Source organism: Harpegnathos saltator, unplaced genomic scaffold (genome assembly GCF_003227715.2).
Source record: "Harpegnathos saltator strain DR-91 unplaced genomic scaffold, Hsal_v8.6 scaffold75, whole genome shotgun sequence".
Classification (NCBI taxonomy): Eukaryota; Metazoa; Arthropoda; class Insecta; order Hymenoptera; family Formicidae; genus Harpegnathos; species Harpegnathos saltator.
The window spans coordinates 664344-686118 of NW_020230593.1; the positions used below are offsets into that span (position 1 = coordinate 664344).

The window sequence follows — 21775 nt, forward strand, 5'->3', positions numbered from 1 at the left end:
TTCAAGAGTGACAAGCTGATCAATTACGGAACGTACATATCTCACTCTTTCATTATTTTAAGGCCTACCAATCTTATAACTAAAAGCAAAGTTTCTGAAATCGATTTCGGAATGCAAAGTATATTATTGTTTTGTTAATATTTCAAATATTTACTCTTTCTTTATTTTTAAATTATAAATAAGCTTTTTATAAAAATTATAACATGAATTAAACTATAAACTCAAGTTCAAGTTTTGAGGATTTTTATCTTCAGTAGTACGACTCAATGACTGAGCAAGATGAATCAATAATTATTCAGTAGTACGACCTCACTGGTAGTAACGATATTGTTGTTGGGAAGAAGCTCGCATAATAAATTGTGAGGTTAGAGATTGAACATTTACTTTCTGTGAATATATGAAGATATATTGGAGCATATATCCTTCAAGGTATGAATTCGGAGAGAAAATTATCATGTATAAGATATACAAAACTATCATTATAAGAAACGCTACATGACATAATTATTTTGCACTTATGTTTTGCACTCATGCTGGTTAATGATGATTAAAATGTAAAACATAGGGTGAAGATTATCATTCTACTAGTAATTCTACTAATAATTGTTGTTTCTTTCAATGACAGATGAATTCTATATTACGTACGTTTCGGACTAGTGTCTATTTTGCGAGACACGCTAAATATAGTACTCTACCTTCAGAAGTAGTAATATTTACAGAAGACGATATGGTTGTCTGTTGGCATCCAGAGAAACAGTTTCCATACAAATATTCTCTGCCTCTATCAGAGGTCGTGCACGAGGACAATTCTGTATTGCGAATCGGAGACAAAGATGTCGCAGAAATGTTTAAGAAAAAAAAGGAATTTATGGTTATTGATGAACTAACAAAACTGACATACACTACTAAACACAGATGGTTTCCTAGAAGCAGAGATAAGAAGGCAAAAAATACAGAGCCTGATAGACCTTATCTGTAAATTTGTAATTATTTGTTAAACAAATTTAATGAATAAAAGTTCTTTATTTAGGATATTTCATATGTATATTCATCTGTTTGTATTAATAAACATTGTACAAAAGTAATGATCATATCTATATATATAAATGAATGATCCATTCAATATATAGTTTTATTTTTCCTTTATAGATCAATAAGATCATGTAGCTTGATTTACACACGTCAAGTTATAAATAAATAAATTTATTATATTTATAGTCATTGTATCATACATACATAATGCAACACCTTGATTCTTGATTCATCTAATTTATTTAAAGTAATAGTCCTAGTCGATGTTCAATATTCTCTATTTTAAAAATATATTTTGTACAGCTTTGTTCTCTCATTTGTACGTACATAGTTATTATATTGGGAGAGTCAGTATAATAAATTGACAGGTACATGGAGATATAATTCACAAATTTGAGCTACCTGCATGTCAAAATTTGTATATAATCTATTGCACCATACTTATTTATATCTACACGAATGAGATCTTTCTTCTTGTACAACACTGAAGATCAATTATTACAAATTCTGAGGGAAAAGCTGGCGCTCTCCCTCGTGCAATAAAATCTGCAAAGCTTTGTACAATAAGTATCTACCGAATTTTTCTTTCTGCTGTATGCTCCACGTCGCAGCGATGCCGTAATACTCACCGCCCTTGCAATTTCCTAAGTTTTCCGTTCCAATCGCGTCTATCATAGCGGCCTCTCTCGTGTAGGCTTCCACTGGAATAACATTCTGAAAGATGTGCAGACAGATCACGCCATGATCGTTGTTCCATATATCGAGAATGCGGTTGATCTTCTTATTCGTACTGATGGACGCCTTCGATACCCATACTTTAAAAGCGTCATAGAGATGTGCGAACGGCCTGGAACGTTTGCCTTTTCCGATGTAAAATATAGCATCAAGAAAGATCGACCATACCTCGGATTCCGTAAGATAAACATTGCGATATTGCAGGTCTTGCGATATACGCGGATCTAACAGCAGATAATTGAAAGACGTCTGCGACATGCCCTCGCGCCATCGTCGAGATGGATTTGGCGATACGAACTCTTGGAACACCTGTTTCTCCAAGCTTCTGTAGGTATCTAGATGATTTATCCAATCGCCAAACTCTAAATGAGGCTTGATAACTCGATGATCCGCGCAATTCTTCGGGGCGTTTTGTGGCGCAGAGAGCCTCGGTAAAGAATTGGTATCTCTGATGCTTCTAAGATACATAAGACGTTTCTGGTAAATATGTCTGGTGGTATTAGTAATTGGTCCGGGTTGGTCGCCAAGCTGAGCAAGTTCTCTTCTGAGCGCAACGTCGTCAATTAACAGTTCTTTCGGTAAGCTCAGGACAGTCGACACTGAAGCATCTGTAAGTGAAACATAACAGATAAAATACCTTTCGACTATTTTAACAATAACGGTTTCATATTTTACAATATACTTACCAGATACAGCCGTTCTTTTGCTTCTGACATCGCATTCACTACCACTGAAAGTACTAAAAAATAATTTTATATGATTTAGCTTGATAATGATACACAACTTGCAAATGCTAAGTTTAAGATTATTCACTCATTGAAAGAATATACATATTACATATATGATGTACACAGATGTTTTAAGAAAAAAATTATAATCAACTCACGCAAATGGTGAAATGCAATGTCTCCGTTCCACCAAAACTATGCCTTCTTCGAGATCTTCATACTTATATTCTTCTTGAGCAGTAACATACGAAAACAGGGATCTACAATTTAAGTAATAGATTGTAATTTTTCAAAACATCCTCGCGTTGAGATAATAAAACATCGAGATATATACTCACGAACTCCTTTCGGTTTTATGTACATTTAAGTTTGTCTCATATGTGCCCTCTGCTCTTTTCGAGTCGACACTGTATCCATTTGGTTCTGAAGATAAAGTCGAAGAGAAAGTTGGCAGATAGATGTATCTCCCACATTTTACGGATAAATTCACAATGGGAATATGCAAGTCACCTTGTGTTTTTGCTTTACTTGGGAAGGGTTTGTGGAATCTGTTGCTGCACCAATTTTTTGCGTGTAAATTACAACTCTTACTTATATTAATATATATATCTTCATTTAATAATTTCTTGGTATCACATTCAATACAATCCACATAACTTTCGCCGTGTAACGAGTCAGTCGTGTATGTAGATTTGATATTATCGGTAGCTGAATTTGCTGTCTCAGTTGTCCTTCCAGTTTTAAATCTATTTTTTCGAATTGTCACAAATGGAGCATTCGTTTGCTCGTTTTCACGCTTTATATCATCCCTTCTATCACTGTCGAAACTATCAATAGACTCGTTCTTTTTTTCCATTTGATTAATATTATTATCTAAATCTATCTGACTCGAATCGCTGTTATCACGTGCTATATCATCCTCGTCGTATTTACCTTCGTCCAACTTGATTGGCATATAATTCTGACGTTCCATTTCCAAACTTTCATTAGAGTTCAACAATAGAGATCCGATATTAGAGTTTAGAGTATTATGGCGAGTTGCATCTTCAGCCACTTCTGAGAAAATAGTTTTATCCAAATTGATCGGCTTTAAGGTGTTACGAACAATGAAGTCGTCAGTAGTAATGTTATCTTCTTGCCGATAACAATCGAGTCGTTTCCTACCAGAATGAAGCTTATATATAAATTTCTTCTTTCTTCTCGGTGTAGATTGAGCAATGTATCTCTTGCACCGATTAAATTCGGAGTATTGCGTTTGAATTTTGTGCTCGTGAGATTTCTTGAATACTTTTGAAGATAGACAGTTGTTACCGAGTGATGTTTTCTCTACGTTTTTCTTTTTACCTACACGAACCGGTGTTGTGAAATTAGGCGATTTACTGATAATATCATCATCATCATGAATACGTGAGAGTATTAATGGAGTCTTCATAGTATTTTTCTTCCTATGATTAGGTGTATTAAAGTTTGGTGACATACTAATAATGGAATTATCCAGGATACAAGGTGGTGTTAAGAGAACTTTGTCTGAGGTTTTTTTATGCTTTTTTCTAGAAATGCTTCCTGTATTGAACCTTGGATACTTCTTTCTCACAATGGGAGTGTTAGGTTTCAAAATATCCTTGTTGCAATTATGTTTGAGTTTGAGTGAAAAATTCTTTGGAGTTTTGCCATATTTATATTCATAAAATGCTCTTTTCTCTTTTATTGGGAATGACATATCTGAGTTGCTTGTTATGTTGCTGCTCTCTTGCTTGTTTCTCTTGTAATTTTGCAAAGTCTCATTAATGGTGCAGTCACTTGTTAATGTTGTTGAAAGATGATTAATGATCTTACCGACAAGACACTTTTCTTTTTCCATGACATCAGAGAGATACAGGTTTGCAAAGTCAAAATCGAGATCAACAAATGAATAATTTAGTATGTCTTTATTATTGGTCTGTGAAAAATTATTCTGCTCAATAATCATCTGATTATTAGTTATAGATAAATCTGCAGATTTTATATTTATGTCTTCTTTGTATTCCATACTTATGTTTTTCGATTCCTTTGTAATATTATTATATATTTCTGGCATGTTATTCGATTCTAGATTCATTGGGGAAAAACTTGGCTTACAGTTATAAAAATCAAGAAGCATATCATTCTTTGATGCATTATCTGTGTTTATATTGTGTGTTGTATCATGTGATGATGTAACATACTCAGCAATTATGTCTCCATTAGTAACTAAAACTTTATCTGCAACATTAAGAATAAAAAGAATTGCAAAATACAAGACTCAAAGATTCTATGAAGAATAGAAATTTAGAGAATCAAAGTACCGAGCACCATATTATATTTTGGCTCATCGTCATCATCTTGAATGTCCTCACAGTATTTTGCGAGCATTGTCACAGCTTTGAAATACTTTCCATCGAAGGCATAATGAAATGGACTTCGTCCATCACTGTCTAAACACACTGGATCACCACCATTTGCTAAAAGCAACTCCAATATATTTATTCTTCCCCAAGCTGCTGCTACGTGAACTGGAGTCATTCCATCATTTGACCTAAAAGCATACAAATTATTGTATTTGCATATATGCATAAGATCACTACAATTACAATCTATATGTATGTTTACCTCACATTGGGATCACCACCATGGCGTAAAAATAATTTGGTGACTTCTTCTGCAAATTCTATTGAATCGTTGCCAATAACTAAGTGAAATGGAGTAACTCCATGCATTGGAATTAAGATATTAGGGTCTGCATCTTTATTTAACAAAAGAGTCGCCACTTGTCTATAAAGATTTATATCATTACAAAAAGAAAATAAAAAAATATAATTACAGAAATTGATATCTATTATAGTGAACAGATTATTTTTTACCTTATGTTATTGTCTTCAAGCCCATCACAGAGAGATGAAGCCAAAAACAAACCACTCTTTGCCTTTGGTGTTGATAACATTTTGTTTCTTGTTTTTCTTTAGTCTTGTTGTCTCAAAAGATATTTTCCATATTTTATATAAGGCAATAGTCAACTTTTATATACATTCTCGATTCGTTATAAAGTTGAATAATACAGAAAAATGTATAAACACTATGGGTTCAATCAATACTAATTCGTGCTTCAATTTCTAAGTTAATTGTAATAAATTGCTTTACCAGCTCACAAGATTCAAAATTACAATAAAAACATTGCAGTCGAGTTTGAAAGGCATTATAGATATAAGATATTTTATGCGTTTATGATTGACTGCTGGCAGTTACAAATACTAAACGAAACATATCAGATCAAACCCCATATCAGTTTGTTAATATAACACAAAATAACAGGTCGACTATATTTACATGACAAGATTAATCCGATCTCCTAACAACTTTACTAAAGCCAGCGGCACACAGTGCTTGTTTTCGTGCTGGATTGCTTGCTGGATGAAAATACTGCGTTCTGATTGGTGCATTTCCATCCATCTTCGGAAATGTACCAATCACAACGCAATATTTTCATCCAGCAAGCAATCCAGCACGAAAACAAGCACCGTGTGCCGCTGGCTTTATTAGGAACCATGTTTGATCCGTAATAATTTTGGATTCTAGTTGGGGGATTTATGTCCGTTTCTACCAACCGTGGTTAATTTAACCAACTGATTACTCCATCGTAATGGACCAATCGCATTTAATAATTCTAGTTAATGACAAATGTGACTGGTCAATTCCGTTGGAGTAACTAACGGTTAAGTTAACCAAAGTTGGTAGAAATGGGCATTAGTTCGCTGAATCTAAAAATTAGATAACCAATCACACAACTCAATGGTATGGCCTTGACACACTTGGTCTGTTCTTTGTAGTTGCACTGTTGAACTGGTGCAATAAGGTAAAATGAGACAAATAGTCTGTTCTTTGAAGCTGCACTGTTGAACTGGTGCAATAAGTTAAAGTGAGACAAATATAGGTTTTCTCACTCTAGCTTATTGCACCAGTTCAGCAGTGCAGCTATAAAGAACAGACCAGCTGTTTTATCTTTGGAAAACAAATTTTCCCATTGGATGTTCAACAACATGTATGTGAGAATATCAATGATGAATCTTTTCTTCTAGCGTGAATTTGCGAAAAATGAAAATGTTCTAATGTAAAAGCATATGAAAATGTTAATTTTTCATGAGTTTACGCTAGAGGAAAAGATTTATGATCGATACCCAAAACTCAAAGATGTGAACGCAATGTGAATCCTGTATTGGCCATCTACATACATTCTAGTTCTGTTCCGTGATAAAAAAAAAATTCATCGCGTTACAACGCCACCTTCGCATATTACGAGCGAGACTTCCGTGCGAGTCGTGACGCGTGCGCATGCGGCAACTTTAGTGACGCTGTGTCCTGTTGGTGAGAGCCGCGACACTCCGCGGTACCCGTTTAATTCCATACCCAGTGTTTCGCCGTTTAATCAGAATGGACCCTGCAAAAATGACCATGATGCCGCACAGCAGGAAACGCGTCTGCTACTATTACGACAGTGAGTTACCAAAAAATCAACATATCTTACAAACCCGCGAAAATACCGCACACACATGGAGAGTCTGTCAAATGTGTTGCGCCGTTCGCGCTCGTATCGCGTACACATCGTGTTTATTCCGTCAGAATTTGCCTGATATCTAACCGCTTATCGGCCCGTTCGCGCGTCGCCGCTTATTCGTATGATGAGGCACGACTATTTCGGTACAATGCACCACAATTTTCACGATACTATTGCTCGATTGTACGGTTTTTGTGACGTTAAGCCGAGAGACTCTCAGCTATACTTCCATGCGACCGTAGGCGAGCGTGCGTCGGCCATACCTATATACATTTCTGTCGTATACCTGAGGATCTTTGTCGTTATCAGATATTCGTACTTAATACGACCAATAAACTGTAATCCATCCATTTCTGTAACTACGAATGATATCTGCTCTGTGTGACTTGAATTCCCCTGATAGACTACGTACGAATTTTGTTTGAGCGACACGAATTTTTGATATTAAACAAACACTTTGCAAATCGTGAATTTTCGAATAAACATTCTCGTCTCAAGAGATAATTATCTATGCTATGTTTAATAGTGTAATTTATCTTTGTCATAAAGCGGCATTTTGTCGTGAAGATAATGAGAAACGTCAAAATCGCGGTGTTTGCAGGTTATGAAAGACGCTAGAATCTAACGAAGGATTTTGCGAGATTATTGACTAATACGAAATGTAAAACGCTATTTTACGAATGCAATTCGCACTTTCCGAAAATATTTTTCATGAAAATCGCCACTTCAATGAACTCTGTAGAAAGAGATATAGTTTTTGTAGCAAATCACGAGAGATTCTCAAGTGTGCTCCGGTGCACCGTAGTCCATCCAACAAAACGCGCGACATGACCATAAGGATGTGTTAATATGTTTTTCACATATTTTATATTTATATATATGTCACTGTAATGTATCAGGTGATATCGGCAATTATTACTACGGCCAAGGACATCCTATGAAGCCACATCGTATAAGGATGACACACAATTTGCTCTTAAATTATGGCCTTTACAGAAAGATGGAAATATACGTAAGAAATGTTTCTTGATCCTCACTCAATTATATTCCTTTACACTGTTGAACACAGCAAGATATTTAAATGTAATTATATCCTGTTATTATTCAGAGACCTCATAAAGCCACAGCAGATGAGATGACAAAATTTCATAGTGATGAATACATTAGATTTCTGAGGTCAATAAGGCCAGACAACATGTCTGAATACAATAAACAAATGCAACGATGTAAGCTATTTTATTATTGATATAACATTTAATAAATGAATTATTAAAATTAAAAACCCTAATATTACTTTTTTATAACAGTTAACGTAGGAGAAGACTGTCCTGTCTTCGATGGATTGTATGAGTTTTGTCAATTATCAGCTGGTGGATCTGTAGCTGCTGCTGTAAAGCTTAATAAGCAAGCTTCAGATATATGCATCAACTGGGGTGGTGGCTTACATCACGCTAAAAAAAGCGAAGCATCAGGCTTTTGCTATGTAAATGATATTGTTCTTGGTATTCTAGAACTGTTGAAATATCATCAGAGAGTTTTGTATATTGATATTGATGTTCATCATGGCGATGGTGTCGAAGAGGCGTTTTACACAACGGATAGAGTAATGACGGTTTCGTTTCATAAGTATGGCGAATATTTTCCCGGAACTGGAGATCTTCGCGATATCGGGGCGGGAAAGGTAAACGTTTCACATGTGAAATCTGTTTGTTCTTTTTGTGTTAGGAATTGATTGATATTCTTTTCTTTTACTATTAACAGGGAAAATATTATGCAGTGAATATACCTTTGAGAGATGGTATGGATGATGAGAGCTATGAATCCATATTTGTTCCTATTATTTCCAAGGTCATGGAAACCTTCCAACCTTCTGCTGTTGTTTTGCAATGTGGTGCCGACTCTTTAACCGGTATAGTTGTCTTAAACAAAATCATTGTGCTTTGAAATTACAAAGTTAACAAATTTTAATTAATAAATATAATTGATGCAGGTGACCGATTGGGATGCTTCAATTTGACCGTGAGAGGTCATGGTAAATGCGTGGAATTTGTAAAAAAATATAATTTGCCATTTCTGATGGTTGGAGGTGGTGGCTATACGATCAGAAATGTATCCAGATGTTGGACATATGAGACGTCTGTAGCTTTGGGGTGTGAAATTGCAAATGAACTTCCGTATAATGATTATTTTGAGTATTTTGGTCCTGATTTCAAGTTACACATTAGCCCCTCAAACATGGCAAATCAAAATACACCGGAATATCTCGAGAAAATAAAGTAAATCTATTCATAATCTTACATTTGATTCGCACATGCATTGTAAATAGATCAGTTCGTAATTGCATATAATTTCAGAACAAGACTGTTTGAAAACCTGAGGATGCTACCTCATGCACCTGGCGTACAAGTTCAAGCAATTCCAGAAGACGGCGCTGTTATCGAAGATTCGGAAGCTGAGGATAAGATAAATCCTGACGAAAGATTGCCTCAGCGCGACTTAGATAAAAGAATACAACACGAAAATGAGTACAGCGATAGCGAAGATGAAGGTGAAGGTGGCCGAAGAGATAACAGGTCATTCAAGGTAATGATTTCTGACATTGATTATAAATATCTATGATATTTAATTATTTCGTACACGCAATATAATACTGTATATATACAGTATTGTATATGCAATGCAGATATTTTTATTTTGTTTTCCTTATATTAAAGGGATCTAGTCGGAAGCGACCGCGCTTGGAAAAGGGTCAGGAGAGTATGGACACTGATATGAAGAAAGATGATGATCTCAAATCGGATCCGAAAGGTAAATATCAAATATATTTTCTTATATTTGTGTATTAATATCTCGGAACTATATCGATTGTGTATAATTTTCTTTCTTATCTAGAAAATGAGAAAGACGAGAAGACAAATCCAACGAATGAGGAGACGAAGAAAGATGGCGGAGCGAATCCCTGATAAACGATTGTTTTGACACATCGAGGGAAATGGAAAGATGTTTTTAATTAAATTAAATGTATAATCAAGTTTAAATGATTTATGTGACAGGAGCATAGATGTCCGCTGCCTTTACTTTGCTTCACTATTCGAAACGGTATTCTATATTTCTTCTATATTTAAAAAAATCCGAAAAATTCAGATTCTCAAATATGACAAGTTCGTTTTTGGCAGCGTCATCATCGCCGAAATTTACACGTATGAGCGTGTATGTAGGTTAATACGCTCCATAATTTTAATCGTAGACTGATAAATTCGGAAATGCATGTGCGAATAATTTCAAATCGGCACTTCTTTCAGTACAATCACCTACGATTAAAAATGTCGTTTTCGTGGAATAAAGTGCACGGTGACCCGATCGATTTGTCAAGATTTTATAGTCTGATCGCGATTCTTTATATATGCATACATGTGTATATGCATACATGTGTATATGCATACATGTGTATATGCATACATGTGTATATATATACACACGTATATATGTGTACACACACACACACACACACACACACACATATATATATATATATATCCGTGCGTCATGTAATAATTCAACAATTCCAAGAGACCTATATAAGAGAGATATATCAGTGCATTCAGAGAAGTTTATGTAAATTTACACAATCTCGTAGATTTAAAATTATGAAATATTGACAACCTTTCAGGGCACCGAGCTGATTCTATCGCTCTAATGCTCCAATCAAATTTCACAAAGTGCATAAGATGCACTCTTACGCGCCATATAAGGCGGGACATCTAAAACTACATTCTGATATCTTCGTTGCGCACAAACATACATATGTAAGGAATTAGCAATAACGGCAGTAAACTCTAAAAACGGAATTTACTTTCTCATTGTCGCATTTCCTCTTTAAACTTGGTTTGAGAAGCTTATCTTATTTCATTTTTTTCACGTAACTACGCGCAACGAACATATTTCGGATATGTCATTTTAAACATCCCACTTTATATAACGTACGGTATGTTCGCGTTGTTAATCATGTAACACACGTTACGATTAACCGAACCATTGACCCGTAAGACAGCGGTGCAATTTAAAAACCAAGATTGATTTGAGGGACGAGAATAATGATTCGACGAATTCGTTTGCTTCCTATTCTTGTACATATACAACAAACAAAATTATTCTTAAACAAAACCCTTGCACGCAATAATGATATAATAGAGATGAGCATCGTCATTCTTGAAAGTGTAAAGTATTTCGCCTCATATATTATTCGAGAAAGTAGTGGAATATTCATTTTGACAATTTCTCTGGTTCACTCGATAACGGAAATGTTGCGAATGATGTATTTTGCGGAGACGAGATATCGACATAGATCGATATTTGTTCGTGTAATTCGCGTTCGTACGCGAAATTAAGCATTTTCTACCAAAGTAATTTTAAGATTGACAGTAGATGGATCCCACAATGTCGCTACTATATGAACCAGGGAAAATGAATACTAATGAAGGAAGAAATATCCACAGATATTTTCGAATGATGTATATGCGAAAAATGCAAACGAAAAACGGTCAGCAAGTGTAAGAAAGTATGGTGAAATTACGGCGATTGAAAAATATATCGATTTCAAGTGTAGCTGTAGAATCTTAAAACACACATTAGGCTAGGCTCTCTACGAGATATGAGAATTATTCTCGTGATGAGACAGATCTCCATTTCTGCAAGACAAACGATTCAAGATTGCGAAGACGTAGCTGTAGTTTTGATGCACGAAGAACGAGGCTTGCAAATGACTGCATTCTCGATCTTTCTGCAGCAATTATTGCGCCAACTCTGATCCTCAAGCTACGTATCTTCCTTCATACGTATTTTCGGTAAAAAAAAAAACTCGTGCACGAGAGCAACAAACGTGCATTGATACTCCTTTATGTACATAAAATTTATCTTCTTCGGGATACCGGATCGGAGCGATCGATCTCTTCCGAGTCTTCTGGATCAGGCCAGCGACACATTGATCCTATAACAATGCCTGTAACTGTAATTGACTGATACCTACCCACCACACAAAGACAAAACAAATCTGAAGTGACATTGCGTATAACCTTGAGTCGATCCGAAATATAGATCAAGTATTATATATTTATGTCCACGCGTAAGAGTACATATATATATATATATATATATATAATATATATGTGTATGTGTGTATACATATACATATACATATATATATATATATATGTATATGAGGACGTTTTTAAATATTTATAATAAAAAATAAAGAAATCTATATGTGGTAGTTGTGGGATTCACTTATTTGCGGATCCAAGAGGCAAAAAGGCGAAATTTAATTTACCCCGAATTGATAATTTCGACTTAGTTACACTTGAAAAGTTATGAATTATATATATATATATGTATACGAGTATTGTTATATTAATTCAATGTGTTTATATCGTCAGTTCGATAACAAATAGAAGAGAATCGAAATTTAAAAATGGCGACAGTCACGAAAAGCCGGTAGGCGTCTCGATGGTTCTCGTCGTCGGTGCCGTCTGCAAAGCGCTTTGTCACAAACGTGACGCACAATGTAGCATCCGGAAATAATAAGGATAATCGCTATTTGACGTGCGTTAATCGCAAAACGCGCAACGTCAACACTCAGCGGTCAACATCCTAACCTCGCCAATTTACCAGAAGAGTCCCCTCGCTTTATGCCGCGGATATTTGCATATGACATCACTTTATGTGCTAGATATGCGCTGAAAGAGTCACGCAACCAGTTGCTCCACACTTTCCGTTAGTAAAAAATTGAATTTTTATCGTTCTATCTTACATATTAGATTTATAAATCTTTAACAATAACACTGTCAATTGTATTTGCAGAAGCTTGAGGGAGATGTGAAATACAAGAGAGATCTCGCACCATGTGAAACTTACGATAAACAAGAGACGAGATTAGCGAGCAGTTGAAATTCCTCCCAAAATGATCTCCCAAATGTCGCATGTGATGACTCTCGCCAACAGCATCATAGGTGTAAGCGTCCTAGCGATGCCGTTCTGCTTCAAGCAGTGCGGCATCGTATTGGCGATCTTAGTGCTATTACTATGCAGCACCCTGTCGCGACTCGCCTGTCACTTCCTCGTCAAGTCTGCTGTAATATCGAGGAGACGTAACTTTGAGCTGTTAGCTTTCCACGCGTTCGGTCACATGGGAAAATTTCTGGTGGAACTTTTCATTATCGGCTTCCTCCTAGGCACATGTATCGCCTACTTTGTCGTGGTTGGTGATCTGGGACCACAAATAGTCAGCAAGATGATGAATAAGACTCCGGGGGACATTCGCACCAGTCTACTGATTGTTACTGGTGTTCTCATAGTTTTACCTCTAGGATTACTACGAAATATTGATAGTCTGTCTAGCATTTGCACAGCTACTATTGTCTTCTACCTCTGCCTTGTGCTAAAAGTATAGTTCAAAAGTATATTATATTTGTATAAATGTGGCATATTAACATGACACATAAGCACTCACACTTGTTCTCTCCTTGATTGACAGGTAATAGGTGAATCAACTCAGCATATCTTTGCTGGAGACTGGTACGATAGCATCAATTATTGGAGACCAGGTGGTATCCTGCAATGCCTGCCGATATTTTCCATGGCTCTGTTCTGTCAGACACAGCTATTCGAGATATACGAAACCATTCCGAATGTATCGTTAGAGAAGATGAACGACGTTGTACGAGGAGCATTAAATATATGTACCGTTGTATATATGTGCGTTGGCTTGTTCGGTTACATTGCATTCTGTACCCAACCGTTCACAGGTAATTCGATAGGAACGCGTTACACACGTAATGTAAATAATTCCAACTGCCGTATACACTCTCGCTCTCGACCAGCTATTTGGTTACTATTGCATTATTTTCTCATATTGCAGGGAATATCTTACTGAGTTTCGAGCCTAGCATTACGTCCGAATTGATTAAGATGGGATTCGTGTTCTCGGTTGCATTCAGCTTCCCTCTAGTCATTTTTCCGTGTCGCGCGAGCTTGAATTCCCTCTTGTTCCGACGGGTATGTATACTTGGAAACAAATATTTGAACAGTTGAACACAGTAAGGCTATTTCGCTATTCTAACTCTTTATGTTTTACCACTGCATCAGGTACACACCCACGAGCCGTCTATCAATTACCTGTCGGAATCCAGATTTCGCTGTCTCACTGTCGCTGTAGTCAGTATTTCATTGATTATCGGTATTATAGTGCCGAATATTGAGTTCGTTCTCGGTATCGTGGGCTCGACAATCGGGGTGATGATATGCTTAATATTCCCGGCAGTATTTTTCATATCTATAAGTAGCAAAAACACCAATGAAAGATTATTAGCTCAGGTAACGGCGATTTTCCAGACCTCGCATTAGCAGTTGTCTCCTTATGACTGATTGTATGACACTTATTTATGCACAGGGTATTTTAATTGTCGGCGTTTGGATCATGGTTCTCGGCACGTATGCCAATTTGTACGCCATGGAGAAGTCCACGAGCACGAAATTGACGGCAACGAATAAGCCACTCGTGCAAATGAATAATCTACCGTTGAACATAATTAAGGACGATTTGCAAATCATTCCAAACGCTCCCGATAACTTGGAGCTCATTCCGAGGGTGAAAGGTACGATGTTGCGTGAGAGGCACGGTTTTGTTGTTACCGTTGCTACTGATCGTAGTCTGATTTCGTATTTTCGTTACAGAAAAAATGAATCAATTACCTGAGATGAAAGTCCTCGAGAAAGTCCTCGAGAAAGCGTTGGATATGAAAGCGAAAGACGTTCGACAAGAACCACCGATACCTGTCGAGCGTGTGATTGTCACCGAAAAACCGAATGCCGAGAAATCTGATAAAATAGCAGCGGCATCCGGTACCCTTTTACCTGAAATAAAAGAGGTCGGGACTCTCAAGACATTAAATAATGAAAACTCGGACGTACAGTCGCAGATCGCTGATGTCGTTAAGCTCGACGAGTCCGTCGTCACGTTGAAAGCGGAGGAGAAGATCAAGATGATTGAGGAAAAAGAGCGATCCGTAGACTCGCAGAAGAACGATAATCTTATCAATTTAGATGCGATAAAAAAGGAGGAATCAGAGTTGGCGGCCGATGGAGATGTCGCTAACGCCAGAGCCGCGGAACGACATGAGCAACTGAGAAAAACGTTGGAGAAACACAAGTTGGAGCAACGTCAAATGATGCAGGAGCAAAAAGAAATACTGAAGGATATCAAGGAACAGAAGCAGGAGTTCGAGAGAGAGAAGCAAAGAATGGCGAAAGACGAGATACTAAAAAAAGTACAAATTAACGTGAAAGAGGACATTTTAGCGGAAGGCAGTTTGAGAGAAAACGACAGGAGAGTCGCGGAAAACAACGAAGTCAACATCGACAAGAGTAACCGTATCAAAGAGACTTTGGAAGACAAAGAATGGAATGCAGCAGACAAGGTGAAGCTGAGCGAAAAGCTGCATACGCCTGACGAGAGGAACGACGTGAAGATTGCGCTTGAAAATAAAGAGAAGTCAGGGTCGCCGCGGGAGATCTCTCGGAATGCAATCGCGGAAGCAGCGCAAAAATCACCGGGAGATGCAACGATGAGTAAGTCTCTCCTCGTTGACAAAGAGACGGATAACTTGGTAGCACCCGAGAGATTATCGATACGTAAAGAATCGCCGGTACATAATGACGAGACGAAAATAGAAAGGATAGAGTTTAACGATTCGGAGAACATAAAGGGTCCCGTCTTGAACCTCTTGTCGAAAGGAGCTCTACAGAAGTCGATCGTGGAGGAGGAAATCAGCAATCGTCAGACGAAGAAGGAGCAGCGGGAAGTCCTCACGAACGAAGTTATCGACGCGTCTGACAAATTACAAGGGAACTACGATGGCTCTCGCTTTTCCGTGCCTATAGCGTTGAAAATGAGCAATCAATCGAAGTCCTACAACGCGATTGTTCCGTCGCAGAACAAGAGCGAGCCGCAGGTTCAGGCGATACACAGGGACATTCTGGAGAATTACGAGCGTGAGAAGAGAGACATCGGCGCAGAAGTGAATTCGAGCGATGCACCAGTCGCTCATAGCGAACGTTCGACTGAAAGATCCAAGTCTTTGCTGAAAGACATAAACAATAGGGATTACGAGACCTGCTCGAAGTTACAGGCGAGTTCCGAGAAACCTGAGATAGAGGAGTCAGAAAAAGGAACAACGAAATCGGACATAATCGAGGAACAACTTTTGATCAAGACAAACGTATATCCGTCCGAAAAGGGAGTGACGAAGATAATCTCGGTAGACCCGCGGATTGCACTGAACGCGAAGCACACAAGCATAAAACAGAGAGACTTGAAAGCTCTGAACTCCAAGGACAATACGGAGATCTAGATATGCAGTGGACGAAAACGACAGAATTCGTACGGCATAATATTAGACGAATTTATTTATAATATGGATGAGCCGATCGCTGATTTCTCTCTCTACCAGAGTCATGTTATATATTTTATTTGTGTTTAATAATTGGAGTATAAATTATCGAGTTTGACATGAGAAATTACCGTTAGAACTTGATCTCGAAGTTTTAAGGCAGATTTATGATATATACTTTACAGTACATTTACGACTTGTAGAACATGTATAAAGACGATTTTATTTATAGTATTAAATTAATCAAAATTCGCTTATTTGTTTTTTTAGCACTAATTTCTTCATTTTTCTCTATTTTGTCTGCTAGTAAAACGTAGAAAAATGAACTTCTCGATCAATCTAATATACAAGTGCTGTACGTGTGTTTTTGTTATATATTATCTGTATAATATTGACTGTAAAAATTATGCACGTATTCGTTTAAGAAATCTAGATCAAGCTAAATACAAAATGTATTTTTACACCGCAGTTTACGTCAGTCCAATTTCATCGCATATATCACCTAGTTTTCCAAAATCGAATATCCAGTTTGCTAAGATTTCAATCTTGTTTGATAAAGGAGTTTCTGATTGTAATTAGCGCGTATAATTACACTACCAATGACAGTACATAATAGTTTTAATATTTCGACATTATACATGTTACATTATATACACACGATGTATTCAATGTAACTTAAATAGCCACCGGTTCCATGAAACTGATGATGGGTCCCATCATCATCTCTATGTCCCTGCATTTCGCATGTTGTAACTCTCTCCTGATTTCAGAGGTGATCGAATGATGCGACTGTTTCTTCAGTAAATTCAGCAGAGCCTCTTTCTGCTCGGAACTGATATCACTCTTGTATCGTTGTACGAAAGTCAAGAAGGCCTGATGCCACAGCACCGGCAATTCTCTCGTGTCTCGTTCGAATCTGATGGATTATTTAAGAATGAGAAGCAGGTTGTTTTGCGTGAGAAAACGCTCTCACTGTGGTTTAAAGACTGCCATGATTATTACACAACTTACCTGAGAAAATGAAATACTACTCCATCCACTACTCTGTATGGAAGTGCGTATTTCTTATCCAAAAATATTCTGAGAAAAATGCTGTTTGCACCAGTGTAATCCATTTCTGCAATTTTCAGTATGGCTGCTGAGGAGTGCAGAATCGGTATGGAGTTCTTTGCGATCACAGACCCGATTATCACTGCCTCTCTGAGTGTGCATGTACCAGATTCTAAGAGTGGCAGCAAGATTCCCTTCATGAATCCAGCTGGCTTGAAAAGCGCTTTCCTTAGTGCTTGGTACAGGTGAAAGTTCAATCTTTTGTATTCTGCTAAATCATCTCTGATTCGGGGTAGCAGGACCAAGTTGTAGAATCTTTGAGCCATCTTGTCTTTCAGATTTGAAGCAAATATCCTGGTTGCTTGGTACATAGCAGCAGCGGACCATTGTGGTGGTTCTGTGATGTACAATATCTGTTCCCAGTTTCTTAAACTGGGTACAATCTTGAAAGCCTTTGGCAGTTTGCCACTACGGTATTTTGCCAGAACATCCCTAACACCCTCATACATTGCTTTGATTCGTGGGTCCAAATCCTGTAATTGTACAGTACCAGCATCTGAAAACTGAGTCTCAATCTCAGTTTTCTTTTCTGTTAATTTCTCCATTATTATGTCTGCCAATGTTCTCATGGGTACAGGATCTTTGGACATGAACATCTCTAGTGCACGTTCATCCTCTTCATTTATCTCAATATTCTCATAGTAGTGAATATCCTCCACCTTCTCTTCATCACTAGATTCTCCCGCATCGCTAAAATCATTGCTCAGTTTTACCGTTGACTTTTTCACAGCCTTAGGATCGCTCAAGTCAATTTCCTCTTCAATCTCTCGCTGCTGTTTCCTAGCTTGTGACAGGATCTTTTTTGTCAAGGTAGGAGCTACATACTGAATGAAAAATGATTACAAAAATGTATCCCTTGATACAACGCATTGCCATTTAAATTATTATTAATTTTTATCAAGTAATTCTTAAAACTAATAAAATTAATTCTTTCCAGTTTCTGAAGTATAAAGGTAAAAGATATAAAAATTAACCTCTTCGTCTTCTTCGGTCCGATGTCTGATTTTTTGTCTGCTTTTGGATTTTATTGTTTTCTCGAGTTCTATTTCATCCGCCAGACTTATTTTGGTGCCGCCTTTCGATACTTTAACTTTTTTCGCTTTACCCATTTTGTCAACACTATCAAAACAACAAGTTCATACGTCCACGTGCTAACGCCTTGTAAAGACGCTATAGAAATACTAGTATTTAGTACAGTTCAGTTCAGTTCGGTATATGGCTTTAGGTAGAAGCAGAGAGGAACGTGAGAGCGGCCAACACGGTGTTTTCGACGACACCGATTTTTCGCACTGGGAAAGGCCGCCATCTGCATCCATTTTGAGAGGGGAACTACGAGGCTACATCCACATTCAGGTTTCGGCGGTAAAACCTGTATGTGGTGGCAGTCCGTGCTACATCCATTTTTAGGCGGTTTATGTCCGTGCTACAACCATAATAGCATATTTGACAAGCACGGTCTCGCACATTGTTACGCGTTTATAACATGAATTAACATGTTAACATGTGCAAAAAAAAAGAATTGACATTGTGTATGATTAATATCATGAAGATCATACGAAGTGTCCGGTAATTAGCTGCCAATCCGAAGTGTGAGGGTAGATTGGGTTGAGACAAACATAAAAGTCCTATACCATTTTGCGAGATTCGCAATAATTATCGAGTTATTAATGACAGAAATCTGAGGAGTAAAAGCGCGCCGACATAGATGATTCGAAAAGCGTTGCAGTTGCTCAGGGCAGCGATCATGAATCTTTTCCCTAGCGTGAACTAATAAAAAGTGAAAGACTTCTGTGAATCAGTGAAAAATGAAAAATTTTATATGAATTTGTGAAAATCGAAACATTTCACACGACAATTGAGTCGTTCAACATGGCAGTTGTGCGTTCTGGATAATTCAATGAATACCAAAGAAATCAAATTGATCAAAATAATAATGTCCGTGTAGTCCGAAGGATATTACGTGACACGCAAAATCCGTTTGATATAATATCCAAAAAAAATGTTTCAAAATATGTATGTACAGGTAATATAAACCTTGTGCACCGACGAGATATACTACAAAGACTGATGACCTTACGGGATTTAGCGTACCAGAGAAATTTCCCTGGTGAGGCACTTGGGTGAAAGAGACCGTCTCGCATTTAGCGCAGTAAAATTTAATGGAAACTAATACTTTTCAATCCTTTTCTTCGGATCAAAAAGATTCAGAAATCAGACATTCAAAATGTCAATATTTTTTAATACGTTTCAATTCGACATTTTATACAGAAAAGTAGGACGAAGGGAATGGGATGCGGGCAACGATACATCATACGTCCCCAGACGTGTCAAATCGTTTATTATAGAGGAGACTTTGATACGGCAACATGTATTCGAATATTTAATCGTCCCATGGACCACTTATATATAATAAAAAAAAAATTAACGCCGATAAATGAACGATTCGTATCAATTTTTCCTTTTCATATAGAGCAATGAAAGAGTAAATCAGTATCGAAAATCGAATACCGATTAATACCATAAATCAGTGTCAGAAAATTGTCCAAGTGCAATGACAATTTGTTCTCATTTTTCAGGTACTTACCCCTCTAATCTCATTCAACAAATTAACTCGGATAAACGAACGATTCGAATAAATTTTTTTGTCTTGTAAAACAATGAGAAAATAAATCAATACCGAAAATCAAAGACCGTTCAATATCTAATTTTTTCATCAAATTAACGCGGATAAATGAACAATTTGTATCAATCTTTTTTTCTTTTATAGAGAAATCAAAGACTAAATCAGTATCGAAAACCGGATATTGATTAATACTATAAATCAGCGTTAGAAAATTGTCTAAGTGCAATGACAAATCGTTTTCATCTTGCAGGTACTTACCCCACTAATTTACTCAACAAATTGAGTCGGATAAAAGAACGATTCGTATTCAATTTTTATTCTGTTATAAAGAAATTAAAGAATCAGTCAGTACCGAAAATTGAAGACCGATCAATATTTAATTTATTCATCAAATTAACGCGGATAAATGAACATTTCGTATGAATTTTTTTTTCTTATTGAGAAATGAAAGAGTAAATCAGTACCAAAAATCGAATGTCGATTAATACCATAAATCAGTGTTAAAAAATTGTCCAAGTGCAATGACAATTTGTTCTCATTTTTCAGGTACCCCTTTTCACTTACCCCTTTATCTCATTCAACAAATTAATTCGGATAAACGAACGATTCGTATCAATTTTTTTGTCTTGTAAAACAATGAGAAAATAAATCAATACCGAAAATCGAAGACCGTTCAATATCTAATTTTTTCATCAAATTAACGCGGATAAATGAACAATTTGTATCAATCTTTTTTTCTTTTATAGAGAAATCAAAGACTAAATCAGTATCGAAAACCGGATATTGATTAATACTATAAATCAGCGTTAGAAAATTGTCTAAGTGCAATGACAAGTTGTTTTCATCTTGCAGGTACTTATCCCACTAATTTACTCAACAAATTAAGTCGGATAAAAGAACGATTCGTATTCAATTTTTATTCTGTTATAAAGAAATTAAAGAATCAGTCAGTACCGAAAATTGAAGACCGATCAATATTTAATTTATTCATCAAATTAACGCGGATAAATGAACGTTTCATATGAATTTTTTTTTCTTATAGAGCAATGAAAGAGTAAATCAGTATCGAAAATCGAATACCGATTAATACCATAAATCAGTGTCAGAAAATTGTCCAAGTGCAATGACAATTTGTTCTCATTTTTCAGGTACTTACCCCTCTAACCTCATTCAACAAATTAACTCGGATAAACGAACGATTCGAATAAATTTTTTTGTCTTGTAAAACAATGAGAAAATAAATCAGTACCGAAAATCGAAGATCGTTCAATATCTAATTTTTTCATCAAAGTAACGCGGATAAATGAACAATTTGTATCAATCTTTTTTTCTTTTATAGAGAAATCAAAGACTAAATCAGTATCGAAAACCGGATATTGATTAATACTATAAATCAGCGTTAGAAAATTGTCTAAGTGCAATGACAAGTTGTTTTCATCTTGCAGGTACTTACCCCACTAATTTACTCAACAAATTAAGTCGGATAAAAAAACGATTTGTATTCAATTTTTATTCTGTTATAAAGAAATTAAAGAAT

The 21775-nt window shown here is 36.5% G+C and overlaps 5 protein-coding genes across 8 annotated transcripts; 3 read left to right on the forward strand and 2 right to left on the reverse strand.

The window, feature by feature from the left end:
• Positions 1–273: 273 nt before the first annotated feature.
• On the forward strand, positions 274–1034 carry mRpL42 (mitochondrial ribosomal protein L42). The gene is made up of 2 exons (XM_011156526.3): positions 274–429; positions 626–1034. Exon 2 carries the CDS (start codon positions 626–628, stop codon positions 977–979), a length of 354 nt encoding a protein of 117 aa, XP_011154828.1. The 5' UTR covers positions 274–429; the 3' UTR covers positions 980–1034.
• A 110-nt stretch (positions 1035–1144) lies between these two features.
• On the reverse strand, positions 1145–5911 carry LOC105192406 (uncharacterized). Of its 2 annotated transcripts, none has more exons than XM_025306046.1 (9): positions 5838–5911; positions 5375–5485; positions 5124–5285; positions 4820–5049; positions 2834–4736; positions 2654–2755; positions 2454–2506; positions 1662–2375; positions 1145–1578 (listed from the first exon to the last, which is right to left on the reverse strand). In XM_025306046.1, the coding sequence occupies exons 2-9, from the start codon at positions 5452–5454 to the stop codon at positions 1484–1486; spliced, it is 3339 nt and encodes a 1112-aa protein (XP_025161831.1). In that variant the 5' UTR covers positions 5455–5485; positions 5838–5911; the 3' UTR covers positions 1145–1483. The 2 variants fall into 2 exon arrangements, with proteins under 2 accessions (XP_025161831.1, XP_025161832.1); XM_025306047.1 differs by having other exon boundaries at positions 5375–5477; positions 5838–5897.
• Positions 5912–6812: 901 nt separating this feature from the next.
• On the forward strand, positions 6813–11648 carry HDAC1 (histone deacetylase 1). The gene is made up of 9 exons (XM_011156566.3): positions 6813–7002; positions 7962–8074; positions 8171–8288; positions 8370–8743; positions 8824–8971; positions 9053–9338; positions 9417–9645; positions 9777–9870; positions 9955–11648. Exons 1-9 carry the CDS (start codon positions 6939–6941, stop codon positions 10023–10025), a joined length of 1497 nt encoding a protein of 498 aa, XP_011154868.1. The 5' UTR covers positions 6813–6938; the 3' UTR covers positions 10026–11648.
• Positions 11649–12481: 833 nt separating this feature from the next.
• LOC105192433 (putative sodium-coupled neutral amino acid transporter 10) lies at positions 12482–16966 on the forward strand. 3 transcript variants are annotated; one of them, XM_011156586.3, is made up of 7 exons: positions 12482–12831; positions 12919–13069; positions 13592–13862; positions 13976–14112; positions 14203–14430; positions 14507–14711; positions 14791–16966. In XM_011156586.3, exons 2-7 carry the CDS (start codon positions 13019–13021, stop codon positions 16464–16466), a joined length of 2568 nt encoding a protein of 855 aa, XP_011154888.1. In that variant the 5' UTR covers positions 12482–12831; positions 12919–13018; the 3' UTR covers positions 16467–16966. The 3 variants fall into 3 exon arrangements, with proteins under 3 accessions (XP_011154888.1, XP_011154879.1, XP_025161804.1); XM_011156577.3 differs by having other exon boundaries at positions 12483–12831; positions 12919–13501; XM_025306019.1 differs by lacking the exon at positions 12482–12831 and adding an exon at positions 13290–13501.
• Positions 16967–17007: 41 nt separating this feature from the next.
• Positions 17008–18875, reverse strand: bys (Bystin). Its single transcript, XM_011156599.3, has 3 exons — positions 18590–18875; positions 17517–18439; positions 17008–17421 (listed from the first exon to the last, which is right to left on the reverse strand). The coding sequence occupies exons 1-3, from the start codon at positions 18722–18724 to the stop codon at positions 17181–17183; spliced, it is 1299 nt and encodes a 432-aa protein (XP_011154901.1). The 5' UTR covers positions 18725–18875; the 3' UTR covers positions 17008–17180.
• Positions 18876–21775: the final 2900 nt, after the last annotated feature.

Excerpts from the sequence above, each read along its gene's own strand:
- mRpL42 (XM_011156526.3), top strand. The coding sequence starts at position 626 with ATGAATTCTATATTACGTACGTTTCGGACTAGTGTCTATTTTGCGAGA.
- HDAC1 (XM_011156566.3), top strand. The coding sequence starts at position 6,939 with ATGGACCCTGCAAAAATGACCATGATGCCGCACAGCAGGAAACGCGTC. Across the intron at positions 8,972-9,052 it reads TGGTGCCGACTCTTTAACCG|GTGACCGATTGGGATGCTTC; the intron begins GTATAGTTGTCT and ends TAATTGATGCAG. Across the intron at positions 9,871-9,954 it reads TCTCAAATCGGATCCGAAAG|AAAATGAGAAAGACGAGAAG; the intron begins GTAAATATCAAA and ends TTTCTTATCTAG.
- LOC105192406 (XM_025306046.1), bottom strand. The coding sequence starts at position 5,454 with ATGTTATCAACACCAAAGGCAAAGAGTGGTTTGTTTTTGGCTTCATCT. Across the intron at positions 5,050-5,123 it reads GGTGGTGATCCCAATGTGAG|GTCAAATGATGGAATGACTC; the intron begins GTAAACATACAT and ends GTATGCTTTTAG. Across the intron at positions 2,376-2,453 it reads CAAAAGAACGGCTGTATCTG|ATGCTTCAGTGTCGACTGTC; the intron begins GTAAGTATATTG and ends TTTCACTTACAG.
- LOC105192433 (XM_011156577.3), top strand. The coding sequence starts at position 13,019 with ATGATCTCCCAAATGTCGCATGTGATGACTCTCGCCAACAGCATCATA. Across the intron at positions 14,113-14,202 it reads ATTCCCTCTTGTTCCGACGG|GTACACACCCACGAGCCGTC; the intron begins GTATGTATACTT and ends CCACTGCATCAG. Across the intron at positions 14,712-14,790 it reads GCTCATTCCGAGGGTGAAAG|AAAAAATGAATCAATTACCT; the intron begins GTACGATGTTGC and ends TTTTCGTTACAG.
- bys (XM_011156599.3), bottom strand. The coding sequence starts at position 18,724 with ATGGGTAAAGCGAAAAAAGTTAAAGTATCGAAAGGCGGCACCAAAATA. Across the intron at positions 18,440-18,589 it reads GGACCGAAGAAGACGAAGAG|TATGTAGCTCCTACCTTGAC; the intron begins GTTAATTTTTAT and ends TTTTTCATTCAG. Across the intron at positions 17,422-17,516 it reads GTAGTATTTCATTTTCTCAG|ATTCGAACGAGACACGAGAG; the intron begins GTAAGTTGTGTA and ends ATAATCCATCAG.